The sequence below is a fragment of the Aptenodytes patagonicus genome, chromosome 1 (genome assembly GCF_965638725.1).
Source record: "Aptenodytes patagonicus chromosome 1, bAptPat1.pri.cur, whole genome shotgun sequence".
Taxonomy (NCBI): Eukaryota; Metazoa; Chordata; class Aves; order Sphenisciformes; family Spheniscidae; genus Aptenodytes; species Aptenodytes patagonicus.
The window spans coordinates 30,725,616-30,752,544 of record NC_134949.1 but is presented as its reverse complement, the minus strand read 5'-3'; the positions used below and the strand labels follow the sequence as shown (position 1 = coordinate 30,752,544).

The 26,929-nt window shown below is 34.7% G+C and overlaps 1 protein-coding gene across 5 annotated transcripts in view; it reads right to left on the bottom strand.

The window, feature by feature from the left end:
- IMMP2L (inner mitochondrial membrane peptidase subunit 2) overlaps positions 1-26,929 on the bottom strand; it is a 495,887-nt gene that overhangs the window by 344,813 nt on the left and 124,145 nt on the right. Inside the window, exon 4 of one of the 5 annotated variants that reach the window (XM_076330930.1) lies at positions 12,991-13,043. The exons of the other annotated variants lie outside the window; for them this stretch is intronic. Within the exon in view, the coding sequence (XP_076187045.1) occupies positions 13,025-13,043 (19 nt within the window). The 3' untranslated portion in view covers positions 12,991-13,024. Of the gene's footprint in view, positions 1-12,990; positions 13,044-26,929 lie in introns of those variants that run through there. 5 annotated transcript variants of the gene reach the window in all.

Below are 26,929 nucleotides of genomic sequence, written 5' to 3'. Positions count from 1 at the left end.
CCAATGATCTGAATTATGTGATGTTAAGTACTAATTATAGTTATAATAGTTATACTAATAATACACAGATATACTAATAATACTAATAATATTATATGCCATACTAATGTTATTACAATAAGAATCACCCAGACTAATGAAGAATAACTTCAGTGAAACCAAGCAAAGCACAGTGATGATGGTACCAGAACTGACTTCAACATGGAACAATCCAACCCCACATACCATCTCCATTTTTCCTGCCCTGAAAGATTATTATGACAGATGGAGCCCGAAGTCATGGACTAAATGAACTCACCGAACATTTTAGAGGGATGGCCCACAGACGAAGGGAATGATATCTCTGTGTGTGTGTGTATATATATATATATATAAAGGGGTGGTGATTAATGAAAATGTACTGGAAAATATGAGACTTGAGCATGACGCAGATGGTATAGAATAAGGGGTGGATATTGTCCTGGTTTCGGCAGGGATAGAGTTAATTTCTTTTCTAGTAGCTGGTACAGTGTTTTGGATTTAGGATGAGAACAAAGTTGATAACGCAGATAACGCACCGATGTTTTAGTTGTTGCTAGGTAATGCTTACACTAGCCAAGGACTTTTCAGCTTCCCATGTTCTACCGACTGAGAAGGCTGAAGGTGCACAAGAAGCTGGGAGGGGGCACAGCCAAACTGGCCAAAGGGACATTCCATACCATGTGACGTCATGCTCAGTACATAAACTGGGGAAAGCTGGCCGGGGGGGCCGCTGCTCGGGGACTGGCTGGGCATCGGTCGGCGGGTGGTGAGCAATTGTACTGTGCATCACTTGCTTTGTGTATTATTATTATTATTATTATCATATTATTATTATTATCATTTTATTTCAATTATTAAACTGTTTTTATCTCAACCCACGAGTCTTTCTAACTTGTGCTCTTCCAATTCTCTCCCCCATCCCACCGGGTGGGGGGGAGTGAGCGAGCGGCTGCGTGGTGCTTAGTTGCCGACTGAAGTTAAACCACGACATCTACATATATGAAATCATATAAAATCATATAAAAATAATAACTAAACTAAAAGTGATACTTATTTTGCCTTTAACTTCTAATAAACTATATTTTAACATATTCACAATGTCATACGCAATTTACTAAAGGAAGTTAGCTGCAGTCACAAAGCTGTGTGTTCCAATAAGAAGTGACTCAAATTTGGAATATCAGCTAACGAGAACAGTAGAGAATTTCACATAATAACACTAAACATAATCACTGAATTCATGTTGAAGCAGCTAATGATCCACATTAGGAAATGAAATCTAAGAGAACACTTTAGTCACAATTTTTTTGAGGTTCAATAGGTACAGCTGATAAATTTTAGATAACTTGCTTTTCTCTTTAATGAACCGTGAGTATTTGTGTACTGAAATGATCTAAACATAAATTTTCTTTTATCTGAAAGAGGCTATTTTCCTAGCCAGTACTTGTTAAAACAAATCAGTATTTAATATTTTTCACGTTAGAATATTTTTAAACTTGCCTGGGTAAATAATTCAAAGTTTTACTCTTTACACTTACTATGATGTACATATCAAAGGTGCTTTCATTACAACTGTCTGTTTGAGCTTATTTACTGTGATTTTAAGTGATACAGACAGAAGGAACCGAAATCCCATTATTACCTATGGAACATCTGATGCATTTTGGAACCCTGTCTGTATTTCATCTGACGGCTGCTACTGCTCATCTTGTACAAACTGGGCTGACAGAAAACCAACAGATTCTGAAGACTAATTTTATGACATCAAGTTTCTATAAATGTTAAAGACACGGCAGACAGTTTCTAAGATCTTCTGACAACAGAAAATGAGTACTATAATAATTAATGGTAATAGACTCAACAACTTACCAAATTTTTGATCAAATTTTCTTCACCTTTGGTCACATGAAAATGCACCTTTACATTATTTAATTCATTATTTAATTGGTTTTAAATGACAGTTCTGTGTTTTATGTTTGCTTGTTTACGTCATGTTGAATTGAAAGAAAAGCAATTTTATTCAAAAACAGCATGTAGAACATATCCAGTTATTTGCTAAATTTCATAATGAACAGCAAAGCAATTCAATATAGGCTAATTAATAGTCCAAGCTTCCAGTTTCTGTGTAATTGCTGCACATTTGTGATACACAGTTTTCTTTGGATTTTTGTTCCTATATTGCTCTTTATAGATAATAAGAGTCTTTAAAAGAATGTGCTTGTTGTAAGCTTTACAGTCATAAATACCAAAACCAAAGAATAAGGTCCCAATGCACCATAACTGGTGATGCAGTTCTACTCATTGGAAAAATGGATTCTTTCTGCTTTTCATGTTATGTGGTAAACAAGCAGATCAAAAAGAATTTTGCATTTTTTCTTATATACTTTTTTCTTTGGTCATTTTATATACACCAAAATATTTAAAAATGTGCAGCTTTCAATGACATTACTTGAATGCCTTAAAGGGAAGACTTCTGACTACTTAAGTGGCAGATGTCCGATCATTGACATTGAAAAGAACTTTTACTACTGTTGGCTGATACATACTTTTGTTCTTAATTTTCTGTGCTTTTCTCCCTCTCAAACCAAGAAAAAAGTTTGTCCTCTGTACCTCATTCTTCTTCCTTTCATACCAATATAGGGCTGTTTGTACACAGCGGTTGACTCTTTTTCATTATCTGTTCCATCTAAATCAGTCTCCTCCTCCCCATCACTATGCTCTGTTTTCTTTCTTTCCTTGTCTGTCATTATAACTTCATTATAGCTCAGTCAAGGTATGTGGATACTCAAAGGGTTAAAAATAGTCAATGGATTAGTTCAGCCAGTCATATTAATGACTAGAGACACCACTGCTGTACTTACCAATTATTGTGATGATATAATGCACTTCATTAAACATGGACAAAAAAATACTGGTGTGGATTTGATATATACAAAACATTTTCACAGCTGCAACCAGTTTCACCTTTTTTAATTTGACCTGACATTTATCTGTTATATAGATGCAAAAACGGTTTCAGCAAAAATATATTTGGAAACTACAATTTTTATTAATATTAAAATCCCTTACGTTAAACTTGAACTAGCCTTGGTGGTCGTTTTTGAAAGACTGATACATTATCAACAAGAAAATATCTCGCATGAATTACAAAGCAACATGGATATCAAGTATGAACTGCATTATATATGTGACCCAGAGACTTAGTAAACAAAGTGCTAATATATTACTTCCAAAAAGCTAGTCCTTTCTCATTCATTAATCAGGAGACAAAAATAATTCTGTGCCAATACAAACAGAAGCAGACTGATGTTATGAAAAGAAGGCGTTCATGTTAAACTGGGAGTCGTGATCTTACGACATAAAAACTCATCCGTTAGGATTCACATAAAAACCATCGATCTAATTTCAGGAGACCTCACCTTAGACATAAACTCCATTGCAAGACATAAAATGTCACTGGTTTATCCTCTAAGTAATCCAGCTCCATCAGGAAACTGGATAGCAGTTTTAATAAAGTGGGAGTCATAAGTTTTTATTACTTTTATAATGAATGCTTTTCAGTTTTATTGGCTCTTGGAAGGGGTAATGTAGCTTCTCTATTTAAACATGACTTTTTATCCTTCCCAACTTACAGGTTTCAATGTTATGTTTCTAACATAATAAATATAAATGCAGATACTGAGGTTTTAATAAAGGTATGAAGTTCTTTTCACCGATATATACAATATATGATTTTGAAAATCATAGGAAAAGGAAAAAAGATTTAATGACTTTTCTAGGCTGATACAGCTAACACCATTTTTGAGAATATAAAAATATAAGCTTTACAAGTGTTATCAGTGAACACACTGAGTTAGGTAATATATACTGTTATACATCGATTTCGGCGCTTCTCTTGCCCTTCAAATTTTCCTGGAAAAAGCATTCTAATATATTTCCCACATATTAATATTATGGTCCTTACTGATATCAGTGGGAGTTTTACCATCAATTTCTCAGATCACAAAACGGAAAGATGGGACATCAACATTTTTCTATAAAGTGAACCAGGAGACTGATACCAATTTCAAGGGGAAGGAAAAAAGGAATTTCTATTTTGTTCTTTTTTTCTTTTACCGTGGTTTAAATAGTTAAGCATCAGAAATTTAAAAATACTGGTCCTGAAGTGTTGTCTAATTTTTTTCTAGAGTTTTGGACTAGACAGGGAAGACGTGCTCTGATATCAAAAAAGTGTGTTTTGTTCTTCTCTGATTTTATTTGTTACAGAGGAAATGGGAAAAAGAACAATATATTTGTACAGTCTGTTTTAAAATTGTGAGAAATCTTTAGTAAGTAGTGAAATTCTGGCATCACCAGACATGTCCTAGTAAACAATTGACTGAAGTACATTGGCAACTTGAAATTCTACTAATTAAAGCTGTCAAAGCTGTCCAGTATAGCCTCCTGGTATAAAAACCATGAAAACTTATTTTTCCCCTTGCTCTTTCCTGTATATCTGAGTGACATGATGTCAGTAAAGTGTTTATAATAAGCTGAAGAAATGTTTACAAATGGCTTAAGCTTTAGCTTTAAAAAAAACTAAACAAAAAATTACTTTTTTCACTTTGTTATAACTAAAGGGGACATGACACACAGAAACAGCAATTTTCAACAACTGCATGCATCCCGCTATTTTTGCAACACTGAGGTGGCAATAGACTGGCTAGTTAAAGACAGAAATTAGAGCGGCATTCACACCTACACAAGTTGTAACAGAAGTTGGCCATGGAAGCTGATGCATCGATGCCTGCCACCTTTGGAATAATGGTGAGCAGCTGCATGTGCAACTTCCATACAACACATCAGAATACTCTGGCATTCATGTATGACAGAAGAGTATACGGTCATTTATGAAGCACTCATTAGCTGGTTATGGAATTTCTAAGATTACAGAGTGAAAAAGTACATAAGCAAGAAAAGTATTAAAAACAAAATTTAGTAAAGCTTCACCCTGTTGGACTTCACGAGGAAATCCCGAATTTCATACCTTTTTTTTTTTTTTTTTTTTTAATTGTAGCTGGCTGTAACTGAAATTTGGAGGTTGCTAATATGTTATCATTACTCAAATAATTAAGCTTGGGAGCAATAGATTTTTTTAATTAGCTATCTCAAAGCAAGTACCATTATAATCACCTAATTATCCTTTGAGGCAGCTTTATGCATAAATGCTTTAAACATTCATTGCCTTACTACTGGGGGCTATGCCTCAGTTTATATAATCTACAAGAAAATAAAATTAGTGTTATGCACTGAAGAACACGTGTGAACAGAAATGTCAGAATGCCGAATGCTGCAATTTTAAGTCTATGTTTTTCTTTCAATACTTTAAACCAACTTGTCCATTTAAATCAAATATTTTTTAAAAAATTATCTTTGTTTTTCCATTTGATTTATGTCATTTACACTGTCTACACCTGCTTCTTCCCCATAAGCCTGGAATAATGCCACTTCTCAAATGATTGAGCTATACAACTGTTAATGAGTAGCCTTTAAGATTTTCATATACTTCTGTCTTATATTTAATAAACTAGCCTTTCAGCAAAACTACAGAAAAAGCCTCTTAGCTATTTTTAAGAATAGTTGGTGTATCTCCTCAGCAAAAAGAATGTTGGACTGCGGCATGGGAAAGCACAACCTATCTAGAGGGGGTATCAACAGTGAAAATGCAGAAGCACACATTAGCAGCAAGCCTGCTGCGGACTTGGTACATGTTGGGGACGATGGCCAATAAGAAAGCACGTGCCAGCATGTTTTTACTAACACTGCTACTCTCAGCAGATCCAGAAAAAGCTGAAAGGAATCTATTCATCGGTGCGACAATCAGACCTTCACGTTGCTATATACATGCTCTAAGAGGGCAAGTTTTACTTAGTCTCATTTCACTTGGTGAAGGTTTAATGTCTTTGGTATGTAACATGGTAATATGCAACTGGTACCTGTTTCAAATTAGTAACACAAACAAATTAACCCAAGTAAGCATTTTAGTACTCAGTTTGTATTTTTAAAGATTACACCCAATAATATCTTTATGAACCTATAATTTGACATAGCATGAACATTTTTCTATATTAAATATCATGCTCTCTATCTTTGTACTTCTTTCATACGTTTTAAAAACTCCTGGACTTTAGATACCACTAGATGTTAGAATCATTTAAATATTCTGGTTTAAGATTAACCATTAGATCCACTATCACTATTTGTTATTAAAATGTCATCTAAATATGAGAATAAGCTTTGGTTTAAAAAATGCTTTCTTCCTAACTGGTCAGTAAAACAAGGCAAATCTTCCTAAATAACAGATATACTAGGATGTATATTTTCTTGTTCTCAGATCACCCTCATTGTATCAGACTTCAACTTTGCTCACAAAATATTTGTATTTTTTCCTTATTTCTTATTTACTTTTCACCTGCGAATAAGTATTCCTTCCCCACTCCTAGAATTTTGACAGAATTCATCCAGACTTCTGAAATCCACATTTTTTTGCAACCAGACTGCTTCGACTGCATTTTCTATAACTACCATTCTTGTGTCTTAATGCTAACAGCATGTTTTTAGAATAATATAGGGTACCAGATACATGTCACAACTACAACATGCTGGTAATCAAAACTAGATAACTACTTTTTCTTACTGGCCGTTCTACCTATTAGAAGGCCCTCCCCAGGAAAAGTCTGGTCCAAAAGATACATTCTGAAAATCACAGCACTATCAGGTTTGGAAGACCATAAGCAAAAATTAGCGTCTATTAATGTCTTATCTGCTATCCTTCTGAAATTTAACTCTGAGGACAGAAAAATTTTCCTAGTTTTATTAGTTGACGTATAACAGCTCTAGAAATAAGAGACAGAATTGTGATTTGTGAACAGAGAGCTTATAATACAGCTGATATAAAAAATCCATTAAAATATGTCTTTACTATAAATGTCTTTTCTGCCTAATAGAATTTTATTCATTACATATATTCTACATAAAGGAAGGTGAACAATTCACTGTAATCAAAGAACATCTCAAATAGAAAAAAGGCCTATCAGAAAAAAGTTACTCAGAAGACAGATCATTCAACTTCAAAATGCTTAATTTAAATATCTGATACCCAACCATTTAAATAAGAAATTTAAAACTACATATGGAGTCCATCAAGTAATGAAGTTTTCTGGTTTGTTATTTTTATAGAGAAAAATATATTTTTTACTTAATAGAGACCAATCTTCTGCAGTTATTATTTATATCAAGTCTTTAAAATATCGATAAACAGGTGTACAGAAATTGCATTTGAGAGGCAAATAAAGCAAGTCAAAGCTACAAAAGATACTAATTAAATGTGATTCTTGCATGATAATTATGCAATTTCTGTATTGAGTTAGAGCAATAAGATGGACAAACGTGCACAGCATTTCAAAGTATTTGATCAATGAAAGCATTTCCTCACCAATTTGCCATAGCATCAGAAAAACTGATCTGGATCTATTCCATGAACGTACAAGTCTTCTCTTGATTCCATTTGACAATATCTTAAAAAAAGTAGTTTGGATGTAGCAGGAACATGTTATTGACACGTTCTATCTCTGGATTTTCAAATAGAATAACAAAATAAAATCAATTATAAACTGCATTTTGTTCAAGAGCCCAGACTGTAGGCAATATTGATAGGAAAAAAGAGGAGAGAAATAATTCATATCCAATCCAATTTCATTCTAAAAGATTCGTAAAAACAAAATAATGATCAAAATCATATACCAGCATCTGCAGCTGATTTTTTTTTTTTTTTTACTTTAACTATATTCAGGTGATATTTACTTCAGATATGTAAGCAAACCAAGTATTCTTAAAGTTTTGGTCTCCATAGTTTCATCTCTTAATGAAATAAATGTCCAAAAGCAAACATTTGTCAACGTTCTGTCACTTCTCTATTTTAATAAAGAATTTTTAAAAATCCAATATTCTGTCTTATGCTTTAATCATCCAGCAGAGAGAGAAAAGCTTATATGCACATCCATTTACATTCAATCCATACAACTGTCAAAGTACTTCACGAAAATAAATGTATTCCTCATGAGAGAAACTCAGATCTGTTGAGGTTGTGTCTGTAAGGCTTATATGCTTTACTGTATTTCCTAAATTTTGAGAAACAATAGAGGGGCGATTCTTCCATCAATACATGTATAGATATCAGAACTTGAAAAGTAACTCCTTTTGAAAACAAAATAGAAATGTTTTTCTTCAACATCTTACAACAATTTTACAAAACACTGTATCTCTACTCAGCTAGACTTCCGATACACATCTCAACCAATGAATGAGGACAAATATCTAATTAAATAATTTCATTTGGGAGTTAAAGTCTGCTACACACAAATGCCTGAAAACTCTCAAGCTTGGTTGGCCAAGGAGCATGGAACAGGAAATAAAAGTCCTTTTTTGGCTGTATGAGATGTGGATGCAAGATTAGACATGTCTATTTTAATTTAATTTTCTAGGTAGCTGGCATATATAGGGAGAGATAGAATGTATATTGAAGACTAAGAAATATCTTTTTTAATTCTTACTTTTAAATATGTTTTTAAAATACATATGAATACAGAAAAATAATTTCCTGAATTTTTTTTTTTAAACTAATTGCACGATGTCCATGTGATGCATAATTAAGAGATTATTTTGTTGCTAAAGGTCAAATACAGGTAACTGAAACAGCTGGAGAGAACAGAAATGCCGTCATTTATCATGGGTTTGTCTGGACTGAAATGCTTCTTGCGACTGAAAGCTAGCTCTTTTTACAACTAAGCGTGGCTTTCTTCTTGATTAATTGAACTGGGAAAAACAGTACATTGGAGGGGGTTTAAAACCACCTGCCTTAGATATCTATTCCAGGATGGGACAAATTGCCTTTTGGGTGAGCCCTTCCTCTTTATAAAACAAACCTGGATGATTTTCTTTGACTACTTTGGTCACAAATCCGTATTCAACGGGGTAAGGAATAGATATGTCAGAATTATTTGGCTACTAATTAAAAACACTATTTTTAAAAATAGTGTTAAAATGCAAAAACAAGCATCAGGGCCCCGAGCGGACCCACAGGCTCTGCTACCTCCTTCCCCCTCATATGGGTTTGGCTGCCCATGGACATGGCCAGCTCTGATGGATTGCAGCTGTGTCACCATGGGTCCCGCAGCTGTGGGAAGCCTTGTGGGGTCCCTCCTTGTCTCTTCTGGCAAGGGGCTGGCTGCAGCTCAGCCTTGGGCTTCGTGGCTACCAACTCACCCAGCCCCATAGGGCTCTCATTGGAGTGATGAAGTGGCCTCCTTTGATCTTTAATCAACACAATAGCATTTGCTTTTAATGGGATTCCTGACATGCTTACATTTATGCATATGTTAAGAATTATCTTGGATATGCACTCTGACCAAGTTCAAGGAAGGTTTGAGGTCGTAGCATAACCTACAACTCATTAAACTGCAAAACAAATGGTTGATTTTGGTTTTTTAATATTTTTATCAATTTTCCTCCTGTAATCATTTTCAGTGTTAAGAATTTCATACAAACCTGCCATTGTACTTCAGTGATTTGTTCCATTTTCATTAAATCCACATGAATCATCCAATTACCCCACTCCCTACTATTAGTCAAAGTAGTCCCAACTAACTGACAGCTTTTTTCCAGGCTGTATGTGCTCCTGAAAGCTTTACATCTCATGAAGTGGAGGTTGTCTTTATCTGCCTCACTGAGATTATCTACAAGCTGTGGGCTATTTGTGTCACCAGCGTACCACAAGTTAACAAGACAACCACCGCTAACACTCTCCTGATGGGTTGTCCTGATGGATCATTTGGGACCTCCTTGAGAGAGCCAAGGGCAAGCTGACAGATAAAAATCAGCAGCAATTGATTTCCAGCAGAATCTTGAAAATCGGAGACATACATCTCACTTGTCTCTTCAGATACACAGACTATGTTTCTCCTACCGTGCACTGCAAAAGAAAATACCCTTGAAGGACTGGTGGATTCACTCAATACTTAAAGAACGATGAACTGCTATATTTTATCTTTGAAAACAATAGCATGCTGTCTTACCAGCTGTTTCAACCCACCGGTATGTACCCAAACTACTTTAATTGAAGGTGGTAATGTATTAAAGGTTTGACCTTTGGAAACCGACTATTTCAGGTTACTTGGGGATTATTCACACCAACTACTTTATATGCTTCACTTACATATGTATCCCAGGCTTCCTATATAGCCATTGAAGCACAGTTGCTTCTGTCTTTAAGCAGTACAATCACATTTATTATCAAGCCAAATGTATTTGACCCTTACATGGGTGTTGAGGGAGAACAGGAAGAACTTCAAAAGTGAACACAATGGCCAAATGGTATTGCCTTGAAGACAGTAATGTTACAGCAGAAGATGGCAAACTTGCAGCAGCATGTCCTCACACAGTAACAAGTAGCATGGCGAGACAGAAGGCATACACTTCATAAAGGAGTACTCAGCAAAAATTAATTTTTAGAAACCGAAATGCTAGAGAATGTTCCCAATAAGATGTTGCCTTGTACTACATTACTATCACATGCTTCACTGGCATAATTCAGACATTAAAAATCAGACTGTTAATTCTCTCAAAAACAGAAAGACTGCAGGCAAAGACATGTTAAGCCCTGCCAATGCACTTGTAATTTTTCTAAGTAATCCAGACTGTTTTACAGCTTATTTCATAGTACCTGTAGGAGTCTAACAAGCAATCACTGTTCTATGGCATTAAAACATCTTCTCTAGTAACTGTTGAGGCTGTTAAAAATACTAATAGTACTCACTCACCAAAGAAGACTCAACCTACTTGTAAAGCCTAGAAAGGAGTTCACTCCCATTCTTCAAAACTAAAAGGGATAATAACAGAGACAAGAAAGAAGATTCTTGCATTTTTTCTGTCTTGAAAAGTATACTCTAAATTCATGTTGTGTTTCCCAACATGCAAAAAGGAAACTAAGTTATTGGAAAGGAAAAACGTCTATGAAAACTGAAGATAAAAATCTGGAATTGGAACTCTTAAAGACATTTCTATATAAAAGTTATATTCTTCCAAAACAATAATTCATAAAGAAAAAATATTCTTCAAGATGTAGACAAAGATAATGAATTATCTTTGTATCCGAGTACATATTACTTCTGCAATAGCTGTTCCAGTATGTGACATTGTTCTCTTATTTCAGTTTAAATCCTAAAGTTTATAAAAATAAAATAATAAAAATAAGTTCAGAAATCCACGTGAGTACAGGCACAAACATAAAATATATTTTCTTTTGTTAAGTTGTTCTCTGTTTAATAGTGACTTTAATAATGTCATCAAAAGACATGAATTCAACTAATTGTGCATGCATGACATTCACATGGTATAATACTTTCTGTTAGAAACAGAAACCATATGTGATCAACTGCAAGAGCTCTACATGAAAAAAAAAAAGTAAGCCAAACTGGTCCCCCATGGAGGGCGGAAATAAGCACAAACTGAAGTTACACAAGATGAGGAGCTATATGTGGAGGTTCTGCCAAAAAGCTGAATAGAGAGGTTCCTAACATAAATACATTATTGGTGCAATCTTAAGCTTTATAATTATGGGATCCAGGAGATCAGATAAATATACAGTATCATGGGATTAGAGATAAGAAATAATCAACATGCTATTAAGAGGCCTCATAGATCAATTTCTACTGTGCTTGCAGAAGTCTAATAATTATGACCCTGCATAAAGTTTCACATTATTAAGCAAAAGGCCCTTAATAACATTCAGCACATTTGAATAATGTAACCAGGTTAGGTGCCTAATTCAGAAATAGGCATAAAAGGCTTTAAATGGCCAAGTGAGAGCATAAGCTTTAATTCAAAGACTTACCCAAAGTAACTTACCCTATACAAATACATATTTGCAGAAACTTTTGCTTGCCGTGCCCAGTAAAATATGCCATGACTGTTGTGACAGGTCTGTGTTATATATCAAGGTAGCCTCCAAAAGGCCAAACAGCTTAAGCACTTTCAGTGCTGATGTTGAGTTTAGCTGATGAGCAACAGTCAGTGTATTGAGAGGTTTGGTTACTAGGGCAGTGAGAGGCCGACATAACAGTGATTTCTCAGTGGAAACTGTCCAGGACTGACTGGTTTTGTAACTGGGTTTAGGAAATTAGATGGACGATGAGGCTTTTGTAGTTGTGGCCCCACTGTGGATATTAAACAATTTCAAAAATCTGAGTTTAAATTTGTACTAAAGCAAAGAATGCAGATCACTATGTAAAGAACATTGTTTATACAACATAAACATGCCTAAAACATAATGTAATACACTACATTACAGTTCAAGAATGTCTTTAAGCCAATAAATAAATATGTGAATGCTATTAATGTCATCATAAGCCTATTCACTAACACATATTCAGTGTGAGATAGCAACAAAATTATTGCTACTATTTCCATATTTCTTAACTCAGCTGCATTGAGAAGAAAAATCCTACTATTAAAATAACATTACTGCTTAAAGGATCACAAGTCTCTACCCTTCATATTCTTATAAAATTATTAGAATATTGAATCTCTACAATAAAATATATCTACACTATATGAAGCTTTCATCTATCAAGTTACTATTTATTTCAACACCCTGTAGGAGCCTAGGAAAAAATAGAAAAACTAAAATGATGGGAAAAGCACAGAGGATTTTGAAAAGATGTTTTAACTTACCTAATATAAAATGGCCAGAGAACTATATAGCAGAAAGTTAGGGTGGCCAGCCAACATGCAAGTTATACTCCATGGTACAAGGAAAATGCAACATACAATTCTAAAGAAATCACTCTAAAAATCTTCATAACTATTTTTTACATTTATTCATTTTGCTTGATAAATGAAATCTACATCTTACCTGTACAGTTAGAAGTTTACTTTTGTAGAATGTTCCAATAAACCCAGATTTCCATCAATACAACATTACATGGCTAGAAAACAACAGAAGAAAAACTCAACCAGAAATAAATCTCTGTGTAACGTGTTGCTCCTTTTGGGGTAGTTGGTCATTAATCTTTTAAAGATCTTTGTGTTCAAGGAGTTCACAGCAAAAAGTGAAATTGATACAACTTTTTATAGAGGATTAAAATATTATTGAATACATAGTTTACACAGACATTCTCTGAAGCACAGAAGGAGATATAGGTATAAATTGCATTCTAGAATAATGGCAGGAAAAGATGAACAGGTATCACACAGAAACACAAAAATAGTAACATTAGATCAGAAAAGCCTGGTCCTTAACAGGGCAATATTTACATTATATTAGTTTCATGTGACAGAGGTAAAGAAATGCTGGCAGAGTAATCTTTGTCTACTATGGAGGAAGAGATGTTGTTAGAACAAATAAAGCATAATTGCTGAAGCTACTTGTTCTGCTCAAGAGGGTTGAGAACTTTCAGCGAATTCTTGCAAGACATCCAGGCAATTTGAGGGAAAAATATCACATTCTCACAGTGACGGCGTGATGAGTACCAACAAAAGAATTTTCAGAGTTTTGCTGTGAATAAATTAAATAACGTATCTTATGGTTTGACTCATAAGGCAATCTTCTTTTCTCACTCATTAAATAGGTGAAACTGAAAGAAGTGATTCCAGTTCTTAATTTTTTTTCTGAAAATAAGGTATTTATCTGTGTCCAGGTACTTTCCAAAAGAGAGACATATGATAACAGAGAGCAATAACCACGCTAGAGCCCCATATCACAGTAGGAGAAATGAGTACACCGCTGTCCTTTATTTAACCTCATGAAATCTGAATAAAATATAATAATATGAACCTATGAGAAAAGACAGTAAGCTTTTCACATCAATTGACTCAAAGGCCTATTAAAATTAAGTCGTTCTTAGTAAGCTGTCACTATCCAGGTGAAGAAATTGAAGCAAATTATTAGTTGTCTATGGAGCTTCATAACGACATTAAGGGAGAAAGGTAAACCAGCACTCAGAACTTGCTGACCTGAAGCCCTACTCCTCCAGAGCATTCTGCCTATCTCATCTTACCACACAGAAGAGTCAAAGACCTTTACTGTATATTAAAATACATTTAAAAATTATGCACCTAAGAAAAGAAACCTGATAACTAAATATCATGGATATTTAGTATCTACGATATTCAGTACAAAGTAAGTAATTGTCATTACCTTCAGTGAGCACCATAAAAATCATAGGCTGCGTGAAGAAAACAGTATATAATGTTCAGAACAAATTTCTGGTTTCTTTTTAATATACACAATGATTAGTCACAATCACATATAACAGTTTTGCAAGGTAGTAATACTAATACAATTAAAATAATGTCTGCAAAGTATAATTGAAATAGGAAAAAAACCCTTTATGTACCACATGAATAACATAGCAATCCCTTTTAAAAAGTTCACAGTGCTTCTTTTTTCACAATAATAGAAAGATTTTTCTCTATGTAATGTATTTACCTAATTAATAATATGTACTGTGGAGCATTTTGTAAGCCTATGAAAAATCCACTACACAATTCCTCTGAAATCCTCCACCTTCGATTCTATATTTTCTATTTAAATTTAACATCACACTGTGAGCATAACAGACAGCTGCTTGCCAATTACACTAAAGCACCCTGACTGGAACCCATCATTACTTTAAGTCCACTTCTCAGGGAGGAATAATTCAACCATTTTGTATTTTGTAGACCTCTGGATCAATTCAAACATGTAATAAGAACAGTTGTAAAAGGCATTCTTTCTTCAGTTAGGAAGAACAAAATTTTATTTACAACATTTCTTACACTACCACTGAAGAAATAGAACTGTGTGCAAACTCGAGTTAGATAAAAAAGAAATTCCCACCTGTTTCCTCTCATGCTTCAAATTAGAAGACACAAGCTTTAGTAAGGGAGCCATAACTACAGAAAAGTTATTGGTACTCTGCTACAAAAAATATTTTTTCTTCTGATAGGATGATGATGATAAAGCAGAGTTTGGTCCTCAATCCCTGTTCTTCTCACTTTGCAGTGTCTGTGAACGCTCTCCTCCACTCACACAGCTTATAAAGCTATCTACTGACGACTCAAAAAACCTACCTGTCGCGCCAACTTCTCTCTTATGCCTGGTTAATATCTCTTCCTAGGCATGCCACTGTCACTTTAAACAGATGATTCTCCCATCTTCACTTTCAAACTCTTTCCGCCCCTTTTTCCATCACTATTACGACTATTATTCTCTTAATCTTTCAGGACTATGGGCTATACTTTTTTCCTTGTTCCTTCTTCTCTATCCCATCAGTTATCCAAAATATCTCTCTAGTACCTATCATTTTATTTCCATACACGTTTCAGCAAGCACTGCCATTCAGCAGCTCATCACTTCTATTAATAGGGTCTTGTTCTGGCCCTGAGCTATTCTCTCACCAAGCCTTTCTGTCTCAGTGACAATTTTTGTGCAACAGCATTGTTGTTAAACCACCTGGCTTTGACTCTCTGTGGCGAGTCCTTCTTTGCTGCCATTTCAAAATTTAAATTTATATCACCGTCCTAAAATTTTCAAAAACACCGCGTTTAGCCTACTTTGCTGTGGCCAATTCCTCCCCATCCAATCCACCACAGATTGGCCACATGTCCTTCAAATCCCTTTTGTTAAGCTCCTCCATCAAAGGCCTCTTCTTCTTTGCCTTCAAGTCGCTCTTTTGTTAGTATCTACTTTCAGCCTACGTACAAAACAGCCAGCTGACTCATTCTGACAAGTATATGCACTTACACCCAACTCCACTTACTCACACCCATGTGCAACCTGACACAGCTGGTGAGGCGGTTTATATCAGAAATGCAACCCGAGCTACACAGAGTGCAACATCCAGAAGAAAGAAAAATGGTGATATATACTGCTTTTTCAGCTCATTTACAGTACATTCATACTGTTTGTAGTGTTGAGAGTATTTGATGCATGGCAGAATTTCACTACTGCTGAACCACTGAGATACTGTATTATAAACTAGGTGCAGCTGATATGTAATGTCTGTGATCACCGGCTAATGTGGGAAAAGTACCATTTCATCTGACTAGCTGCCACTCTGCCTGTTACATCTGGTACTCATCCTCAGCCTATCAATTGGATTTATATTAACGGCTTTCTTGGTTATTTTTTCCTAAATGCTACTCTGCAGTGAAGAGAGTATATTGTCAATTAAAAGCCCATACTTGCATCTCTTCAACAACACATCACACACCTGATCAGATTTGAGACAGAGAGAAACTGTGTCTCATTAGTTTTCTAAATGAGCCCCATATACATTGTATGCATCAAAAATTAGCTCATTCATCAATAAGTGATTCTGCTATTCTGTTATTTTAGTATTTTACATAAGAATTAGACAGTATACTATTCTTCACTATCCTTCTATATATTGGGGTTTTTTTTTCAGATAAGAAATAGATCAAATGCAAAGACACTCAAAATATGAACATGCCATCTATCAAACGTGCACAATCCCCTATTTATATGCAAAGATTTAAAGCTTGCTACATTGTGGGAATCATTCCGTTCCATTTTTATCATTGGGATAGTTATGTAATCCCATCTAAACGAAGTATAATTCAGACTGCTCAGCATAATTGGTTGTGTGCAGAAATGACTAGATCAGAACTATCATACTTTTGCAGATGTTGCTCACCCGTTGCACAACCTGCAGAAGGTAGCTTGGGAAAAGGCAGAGATTACATGATCACACTGCCAGCGCCCCAGCCATCTCGGCCACAGAGCTAAGGAGTTTCGGTTGCTTTTGAGAAAGAAAAGGAAAAGGGTACACTGAAATGGAGAGCAAACTTCTATAACAAAGCAAAAGAAATAACTGTAAAATTTATAAATGAAAATGTAAAGGACATTTCCTGCAGCTGATAAAGACATGCTGTTAAATTTCAAAGTGGCCTACTGCTGAATGTGAAATATGAGTATTAGATGACCTGACCACGGAAAATGCCCTTAACCAATCTACGAAATGGCTTTTCTTTCCAGATCATGAAGAAATATGTGCCAAGAGAGCTGTGTATCATGGAGTTGAATAAGAAAAAAAAGGGTCAAGCAATGGAAAAAAAATCCTAGAAAATGGACTAGTAGTTTCTTTTACCATAAACTTTGCTGAATATGCTTTAGGGAAATAGAGATGGCTACAGCACAGGAGAACAAGGACAGGTGCATGCTGCTCAGTGATCATTCAGCTGAGCAATAACTCAGTGCCTTTAAGAAGGTATGAGTTTAATGTACAGCTGAAGTACATCAGCAAGGAGAGAAATCCAATCTCCTCAGAGATTATTTATGACAAAGTGCACCTAACTGAGGCCCAATTTGTTTGTGGAATTGCAGTCATTCCATTTCAACTAAACAACAAATGAATCTACCTTGCAGAGGATTGGTTCAGGGTATAAAAGAAAAAAAGGCAGAGAACAGATACAACACTTCATTTACACACCAATTTACAGGCTCATTTACAGAAATGATTGATAAAGCAGTTTTCTGGAAGCAGAAAACTATCTGAAACAGAAGGCCTCTGAATCACATCTAAAATTTTTCCTCTGTAGAGTAAGCACTTCTTATTTCAGATTTATTAATGTATACTCATTGGCTTAAAATTCATACTTTGTCTCATTATTTTACTGTTTCCCAATTTACTTTACATGGTCAAATTGCAAGTTTTGTCGAACTAAGAAAACCAACATAATTCTTGTTTTATATAAGTAAAACACGCTCTAAGATTAAATTTTAAAAAGGAAAAAAAAAGTCAGGGCACTGTGTGGGCTGGCAGCTCCCCGTGGGCAGGGGCACCGGGAGCGGTGGGGGTTTCCCAGGGCACAGCCTCATAGCCAGGGCTCTTCCCACTGCCCCCAGCAAGGGAGCAGGGCAGCCGGGGGGGGGGGGGCAGCTGGGAGCAGCCCCAGGCATCAGGCACCTCCGTGGGAAGGTGCTTTTGTAATTAATCATATTTAAATTTTATTATAGATGATATTTGAAAGCCCTCTATTTGAAAGAGCTCACGTTTTACATTGGTTTTGCTGTGAAAACATTGAAATCACATAACATCAGCTAACTTATCAATCAATACTTTATCACTTGGCTCGATTTTATTCAAAATTAACTTTAAGTACGTTCACTCAAAATTAAAAACTGAAAAGGAATTTTGGTCACCAGTTACAATTTTGGGTCAATTTCTGCTCCTTTTCTCATCCTTATCATCCACAGCAAGACTTTTCATTTCTCCACGCCAAAGCTCATATGAGCATTACCCCAGTCACTAAAAATGACCACACATCAAATATTAAACAAAAATATTCAGGGACAGACTGGCCAAAATTACAAGAGAGGCACTGCTGCAGTCTTGAAATTAGAGTAGGAAAAACCTGAAATTGTTCGGAAATGGTAATCAGTGGGTCCAGAAAAAACCCACAGGTCCACAGAAGAGGGGTCGAGAAAATAGTCAGTGTTCACCAATTAAAAGCAAAGCTATAATTTCACATGCACCTAAAATGAATTCTGAAATTCCAGGTCTTAAAAACTGCCAAAAATGGCAAAGCAGCAATGCACGAGATCTGCTGCTCAAAAGAAGTACTGAAAAAATACTTCTTAAACTAAAAAATGTACCGAAAATACAATTCAATACGTATTTCCAAGCAGAATAAGCAACAGTTATAGCAAACATTCGAATAAAAGAAAGGCAAAAGGTCAAAACCAGAGAACTAGACAATTTAGAGAATCTGTATTTAAAATGGGATAAATTAGCACCTACTGAAGAGTAGTGCAGAATGATTTACAAAAAAATCTACAAAACCCCCAGTAATCAGACTCTGCTTGTCCAAAAGCTGAACATGAAAAGAAGAACCTCTACCAAGCATAAAAAACAGTTTTACTCTCCTGTTGAATGAAAGCAAAAATATAAAGGAGAGAGAGGCTTCTCTCAGCTTCTCAAATGCATTCTATAACATAAGTAGAAGAGTTGCGTGGTATTTTTAATTGAGAACCTTCAAACTTTAAAAGACATACAATGATAACTGAACTTTGTAAAAATGAAGGGAATCTTCTGTGCTGATGATACAACAATGAAAGTGGAAAGCTGTATAGAAAGAACAGAGTTAAATAAAGCCAAAGCAGAGAGACAGGACTCCCAAGATTGACCTGAACATGAGAAATGTATATCTGTGTTTGTAACTAGCTTCCCAATATCTTATTTTTAATATTGTGATGCTTATCAAAATATGCCTTATACACAATGCAAATAAAATTAATATTGCTAACACCACTAAATTTTAAAAAGTACAAAAGTAAGTAAAAACGGAGCAGCTGATGTCAGAAAAGGTAAAGGAGCAAAGAACCTGACCATCAATTTAAGTAACACTATGAAAGATGGTTTAACTAAATACTTCCTTGTTTCGCCAATTATGCAAAATCTTTCGACTGTGTGATTATGAAATATTGTGAGAAGTGATGTGTGAAATGGGATTTCCTAGACACACCATAGACTGATAAGCAATATATGTTAGCTGTAGGGAAAATATCAATAGATGTGACAGGACAGTTTAAACTCAGGAATATATTTGCCAAAGATGTGTACAATTGCCTTTGGTTTAAATATATATGTCTACTTAATAATGTGAGACTCACTGGAGGATTTTGGTCAAAGAATGAAACTTAGAGTTGTCGTATAATCAAATTACAGTATATAAATTACATGAACACAGAAGAAATGAAACATTACTAAATAAAAACAATAAAATAAAAACATTAGCAATTAACAATGAACATAGCTCCAATATAATGCAGTTACCAAGCCATTAAGGGAGGAGCATTAACAACAGGTGACAAATCTGGAATATTTTGGGTATGTCACAAAAACTAAAGAAAGGTGTAAATTTGAATGCTGCATACTGTCCTGAGCAGGAGGCTGGATGATTCTGTGTATATTCTTTACATGTTTCTGTATAAAGCTCTGTGAAGCTCGCTGTCTGTGAGCTCAAGTTGGGAAACTATTCGTTTCTTTTGAAGCTGACAGTGTTGTTCTGAGTAACTTCTAATTTCGAATATGGGTTTGAAAATCTCATTGATGAGGTCGGGGCTTTCAGGATTTGATGCTATCGAAGACTACTATAGATATCTCAGCATATAAAGAGAATCTCTTAACGGTTATTTCTGAATATTACTGTAATCTTACTTTAAAAAATTACTCTAAAAAGGAATTCATACTTGTTGAGAAACAGGAGTTCTTGGAGTTTATCTTCTTTGGCTTCAGAAAAGGTAAATAGAAGCATTTTGAGACGTGTTCACTGTATACATGACATCTAGCTCAATGGCAGAAAATGAAGAGCCATTCTGAGTGGCATTAGTTGTCATCCTACAACTTCTGTAACTATCTGACTCAAAAAGTCACATGCAAATGTGTCATGATGTCATGATCTCCACTAAGCAGCAATATATTCATTTAGAAGCATGTAAGACTCTTAGCCAAGAAAATAATTTGTACTGTAAGAAAAACAGAAATATTGCCTTAATAATGTGAGGAAAATAGTAAGGCCCTTAATAAAACCAACGGTTTAATATTTTACTTCCAATAATGCAAGGTAATCACTTTACCTGACTGTATGTTTTTGTCCTGCTATCTCCCCACCTATACTCTGACCAAATATATTATCTTTTAACTTCATCAAGGAAATATTACACACTTGAATTTTTTTTAACATACCATGTATCATTAGTGCGTGTATTTCAAAGGGATCAGAACTTCTGTCTCTCCTGGTGAATGCTGAAAATGTAGATGCTTAAGAGACTCCTATCAGAAATGCCAGTTCTTTGAAGATCTGCTACAGACTTTCTACATGTCCTCTTATATTGTCCTTTTCTTCTTCCTTCCCCTTCCAAGGCTTCTTTTCATCTTACATTGCCTCTAAATTAAGGTCGGATTTAATTTTTTATTTTTTATACTAAGCATCATGGTTAAGTTGTTTATGAGACCAACTTGCTTTGGAAAATACAAGACACATAAATATGCTTCCATCACTAACTCACCCATTTTTTTTATCAGACAGCATAAGTTTGCCCAGTAATAACACTTTTGAAAGTATGGGAGCAGTGCAGGCATCTTAACAGCCATTTGAGGAACAAACTAGAAAAGAATATGCCTAAACAGGATAGGAAGCAAAACAGTCAATAAATTTACTCACTTTACTGGGTGGTATAGGGTAATAGGGCTTATCCACTTTTGGTTTTGAGTGTAGGGTTCAATTGACATAGGCAACTCTTCGTGGTATAGTGGTTCTGGTGAGAGTTATTTTAGTTTTAATCTTATTCGCTAAACTGGCAATTTCTTATTCATGTCTCATCTTTCCTGAGTAAAAAAAATAAAAAATAAAAAATTGGATGTAGCCTGGGATATGTTTGCCAAAATAGATCAAAATGTAATGGCTACTTAAAATAAAATTAGCTGATAACTTCTTAGTGAAGCTGCACATTTGGCATCTTTGGAAAAGTACATCATATACTGCTAAGGAAATTCAGCTGACTAACCTGGTAAACATATGCAGTGTTGCTTTGTATATTTCTGGCCCTAATGCTGTTAACATCACATTGTTAAATTTCAATGTCATCATAATTCAAGTTTGCAATAGCAAGTATCTTCAAAACAGGGTAACTCTACAAGGAATCTATTACTTCTCCATTGCAATTAGAAGTAATTCCAAAACCTGCCCACTGAAACCCAGTTTTAAATATAGTTATGACCTGAGATTTCTACAGTAATTTAATTTCCATCCTAGTCCATATAGAGTTTATTGTTTTTATATCATTATAGTGTTGGATTACACCAGAAAAATGATCTGAGGAAGTAGTGGTGTCCCTACGTAGTTATGCCTTTTCAGGAACAACTTTGGCTTTACAATTCCCTTAAAAATCTAAAACCTGTTAATGAAGGAAAACTGAATAGGATCATGCCTATACCAATAACAGAAAGTGAACTTAACAATTAACATCCTGGATGTTTTAAAATACAAATTTGTATAGTATTGCATTATCAACACATGCTTACAGGCACATGCACAGAATTCATGAACATATAAAATTTTTTTGAAACAAAGAATAGCAAAATTACACACTGTTTTGCTGTTACTTAACCCTGTTTACAGATTTACCCATATCAGGGCACTGTTTCAAAAAAGCTCTATTTTGTAACATGTAGGAACTTAATATATATTGTTTTGAAACCTCCTACTACACACATTGATTTTAACATACTATCACCAAGATCCTCTCAATGACTCAGTCTTACATGTATGTAGGTTCTTAAAGTTTGCAGGATCTTAGCTCCCTAGTGCTTGGTCTTGAAAAATGCTTATAGAATATGACTGATTTAGCATATGTTTTCCTTCAGTTGTTAAGAAGTTATGTATTATTTGCTTCCCCCTCCCCAGTAAAAATTTACCTTTCAAGTAATGAAAATTCCAAAGAAAGAGGATTTAGACCTCTGCTAGTAACTTGTCCTTTTGCCTGACATCTACATTAGAGGAGTAAAAGGGCTTCCCAAATGCCTTTTTGTCAGAGCTTTGAATGTATCCATGTACATTCATATCCCCAGGAGCGTACATTTCCTCCAATTATTTCCTGCCTCTACAGTCACTCTGTTCTGCTTTTGATCCATGTTTATCTAACTCAGAACAGCCTTTCACTCCACTTGCCACTTACTCTTCACCAGGATTCTTTGCTCTTTGGCTGCATTCATGACGCACCTAATTCATTGTCCTTTGCACTTGTTTTTTTTTCTTGGTGCCTCAGGTGTCAGTTCTGAGGTATTTCCCAAGAGATTTCATTTCAAGCCATAAACTGTGCAGACTGTTTAGTCAGTCTCTGGACTGCTAATCCCAAGATCTGTTTTAGTTTTGGTAGCACTCATACAGCTGACATAATATGACAGAAGAATGTGAAGGTTATCACAGAATAAAATTTCTGTTCAATAAAAATTTACAGTACGCAACATCTTTCAGAGACTCTAACTTAAAAAAAACATGGAAGAACATAGCTTTAACAAAAACCCCACAATTAGCCCCCACAAAGAGCTTTTTTTAGTATTTTTTCATATTCAAAGCACAGGAGTAATTAACAGATCTGGAATAATTTACACAGATATGACCAAATATACTTGCTTGCCAGACTTGTATCTCCTGCCTCACTCTAACTATCTTTAACTATAAAGTTATCTTTTCTTGTAGGACTGTTATTTCAGATCAATAAGAAATATTTTTAACCTGAAATAATATTTAACAAAAGGTGGGTTTTTTTAAAGGTTAATTCTAAACCTTTTCTCTTTAGTTCATATTTGTATTCATTACTGTGGAACCAAATGCATGTACAGATGAAATGTACTGCAGGACAGCATTAAGCAGGATATTGTTGAATCAGTATTTCACTGAACTTTGTGATAGACTGCTTTTAATGTCTTTTCAGGTTACAGCATTTAAAGTGCTCATAACATTCAACCACAGGATATAAAATATTCTTTTTGGAAACCACAACTTAAAAGATTTTTAATAATTTGATTTTCTTCTTGATATATATTCAGTTTTAACTATTCTTACTAATCATCTCTTCTATGCCGTTTGGATAAGGAAATATACGGCAAAAACTACATGAAAAAGCTATTTCACAGATGACAAAATTCTTTGAAGCAACAGTTATAGAAACAACTTTTTGTATGCAAAGTAAAACAAATCTGTCTTCATGGAGGACTGTCAGAATACACAATAACTTACTGATTAGATAACTGATGAGTCTAACATATTGACATTTTGTAGCAACCACGCAAATCACTTACTGTGCTCATCTAGAAATTGGCTAGTTCTGTATCAATGAAGAGTTCTCATCTCATCTGGTGTTTTCTAAATTGGTTGTGGATTCTTCAAATAAGAAGATACATCTTCCATTGAAGGAAAAGTAAAAATAATCTAAGAGGCATTTTTTCAACAGTTTTGCAAAAGAAATATGCTCCAATTATCTACAAACATATGAAAGTTTAAAATTAGTCAATACATCTGCCTTTCCTAAGACTACCTCTTCCCTAAACAGTTCTTCCCTAGACAGCTCCTCTTGTGTACAAGAACTGACAAAAGTAGTTATAGTGTAAGAAAATTGCTTCATTATGGCCAAAACTGTAGCCCCACGCTGTAAAGAGGGCATCAATGAATGAGGAGAGCGCCGAGTGATCTGAGTACTAAAACATCTCTATGGCTATGATTACGTCTCTTGTGACAAACTCAGGAATTACCTCAAATATATTCCTTCCAGCACTCCCGGCCGAGGACAACACATAATACTGCTGCTGCTCTGACAACCAGAATACTATTAACCCGGTCTGCTTAACCCAGGAGGAGATAAAAGTTCTCTAGAATAAAAAGGAGACGGAGCAGACACAGCCCATCCTGCATCAAACAAGCCTCTGATTAGGAGTATGTTTGACAGCTGTCGGACAACTGTAGGAAGTATCTCTGGCAAGCACGTCTCAAGGAGTCTCTGAGATGATGTTGTGCTACCAGCTAAAAGCCTAAGTTAGACACTGCTTTTACAGCCTTGAGGAAAAAAAAATGCATAATCTTCTTAATTTAACTTTCCTCTACATCCTCTGAATCATCAGCATTTGGTACTTAAATAGTAATTAATGAAACAAATGCTAACAATAACACTAAGCTTCACCCTTCCAGCAAAGCTGCGAGAGATATTTTTCTTTTTATTTTCTCACAAGGCATTAAGATAGCCTATTAGCAGTCAAACATACAAAGCTTATTCCAAAGGGTAAAATAAGCATGTACTGCTGAAAATTACAGAACAGAATGCATAGACAACAGTAAGACAAAGTTGATTTTAAATATTAAAAAATAGGAGTTATTAATATATATAGCACTTCGCATTTTCTTGGAACTTGTTTACAATTAGCCTACAAACTCTCAAAATAAAAATCAAAGACTTAAACGATTTAGAAATAGAAGTTGCCTAACACATTGATCAAGAGTCCTTTAAGTGGAAAAAAATATTGTAAGATTGGCAATTATTCCTCCAAGAATTTCAAAGTTCAAATCTTCAAAGAGAAAAAAATCATCTTTAAATGATAAAACCTTTCACTTTGAACTTACAGTAAATCTCTGTTTTCATTTGGCAAAATCTGGGCTACATTTAATTTCTTGTTCATTCAAGAATAAGGCTGCACGTAAACATAAAATACTATCTTTCTTGAAGAATTCCCATAATTTATTTTAAAATTCTGAGTCCAAATACAAGGAGAAATGTTTTGATTAAAAATACTTTCTTCTACTCAGCATCTTATCAAAATAATGAAAGGCCAGCACCATAAATGGGCTACAGAGTTCACAGATAGCCAAGAACAAGAACACAAGACGGAGAATGTAAAGTACTGAAATCTATGACCAGATCTAATGGAGTTCTATAGTCAGAAAGGCCTAAGAAAATGTAAACTGCCAGTCACAAAATTTAATTGTTCAATAAAATAAGAACTAAACAAAGAGGAAAAAGTGACAGAGTATGATAGAAAATTGTACCATGCATCAAGAACATGGTATCAAACATATCACTGAATCTGCACAGATAAGAATCGAAAGCAAAGATTGGACCATATCAAAAAAGAGCTTCACATTTACAGAAGAGCCAGTACAGTGATCAGGAAAGTCTTTTGGATAAGGTGATTATTGGTTACACTGTTTTTAATTCTAAAGTAATTCTGTCTGGTTGGTAAGTCCATAGAATAACATTCCTTAACCCATCTGAACTGAGTAATTTATTGACTAACTCCACATGTCTACCCACATTTCTAGCTATGTTTTCAGTATTCTTTCGTTAGTGCTAACTTCTCTGCTCTTAGTGGTTATACTTCTTTTCAGGTAATAGATGCAGAACTTAGTGGAAACATAAACCTATTCATTCTGAAGTTATTAGAAAAGTTTCCAGAGACTAAATAAAAGTTTAAAAACTCTGCTTATGATTACATGAGCATGATCTAACAAATCACTGCACTGATGTGTGCAGTTTTTTCACTGAACAGAACAAAGTAAAAGGAATTTGTTCACTATCATAACTATTGAATTATTTTTAAGTAAAAAAATAATAAAAAAGGCATGTCATTCTGAAAAATATACTGATCTAGATAATGTATAAATTATACATTGCCACTTTCATAGCATCTCACCACATATGATAATGCAAATTTAAATAACCCAGTGCCTTTATTGGAACAGTCACCCATTTTGTTATTGTTTATAGCAACCTAATTTGATACACAATAGTTCAGGCAGCACGGATTTCAAATTGTGCAGAAATATTCAATTTTAATACAATCACAATCTTTTGTCCAACAAAAGCTTGTTCTTTTGGGATTTTACTGAAGCAATTCCGAAGTTATTCTGTGAGGCAAGTCCTTTCAAGTTTTGTATCTCTTTTTCACCCCACTGATTTGCTTCTTCCTAAATTAAAACCCCATTATGTCTTTTTAATACCAGTTTATATATTTCCATAAAACACTGAATGAGTACAGTGAGAAAAAATGCATGAATACTGATTTTTTTAAGATCATCTTCCTGCTAATGAAACCACACTTTCCCTCCCTTTCTCTAACACTTTAAAAATGCTTCAAATTTTTAAAAGTGTGGATAAATGGATCGCTTCAGCTGTAATATGCATCACATCTAAACAAACTGAACAGAAGCATCCTTTAGAAATCTGGAACAGAAATCAGTTGTTTTCCCCTCCACTTTGTAGGCAGGATTACATAGATTTTTGTTGTAAAAAAAAAATGGAAAAAGAACACTCGACCTC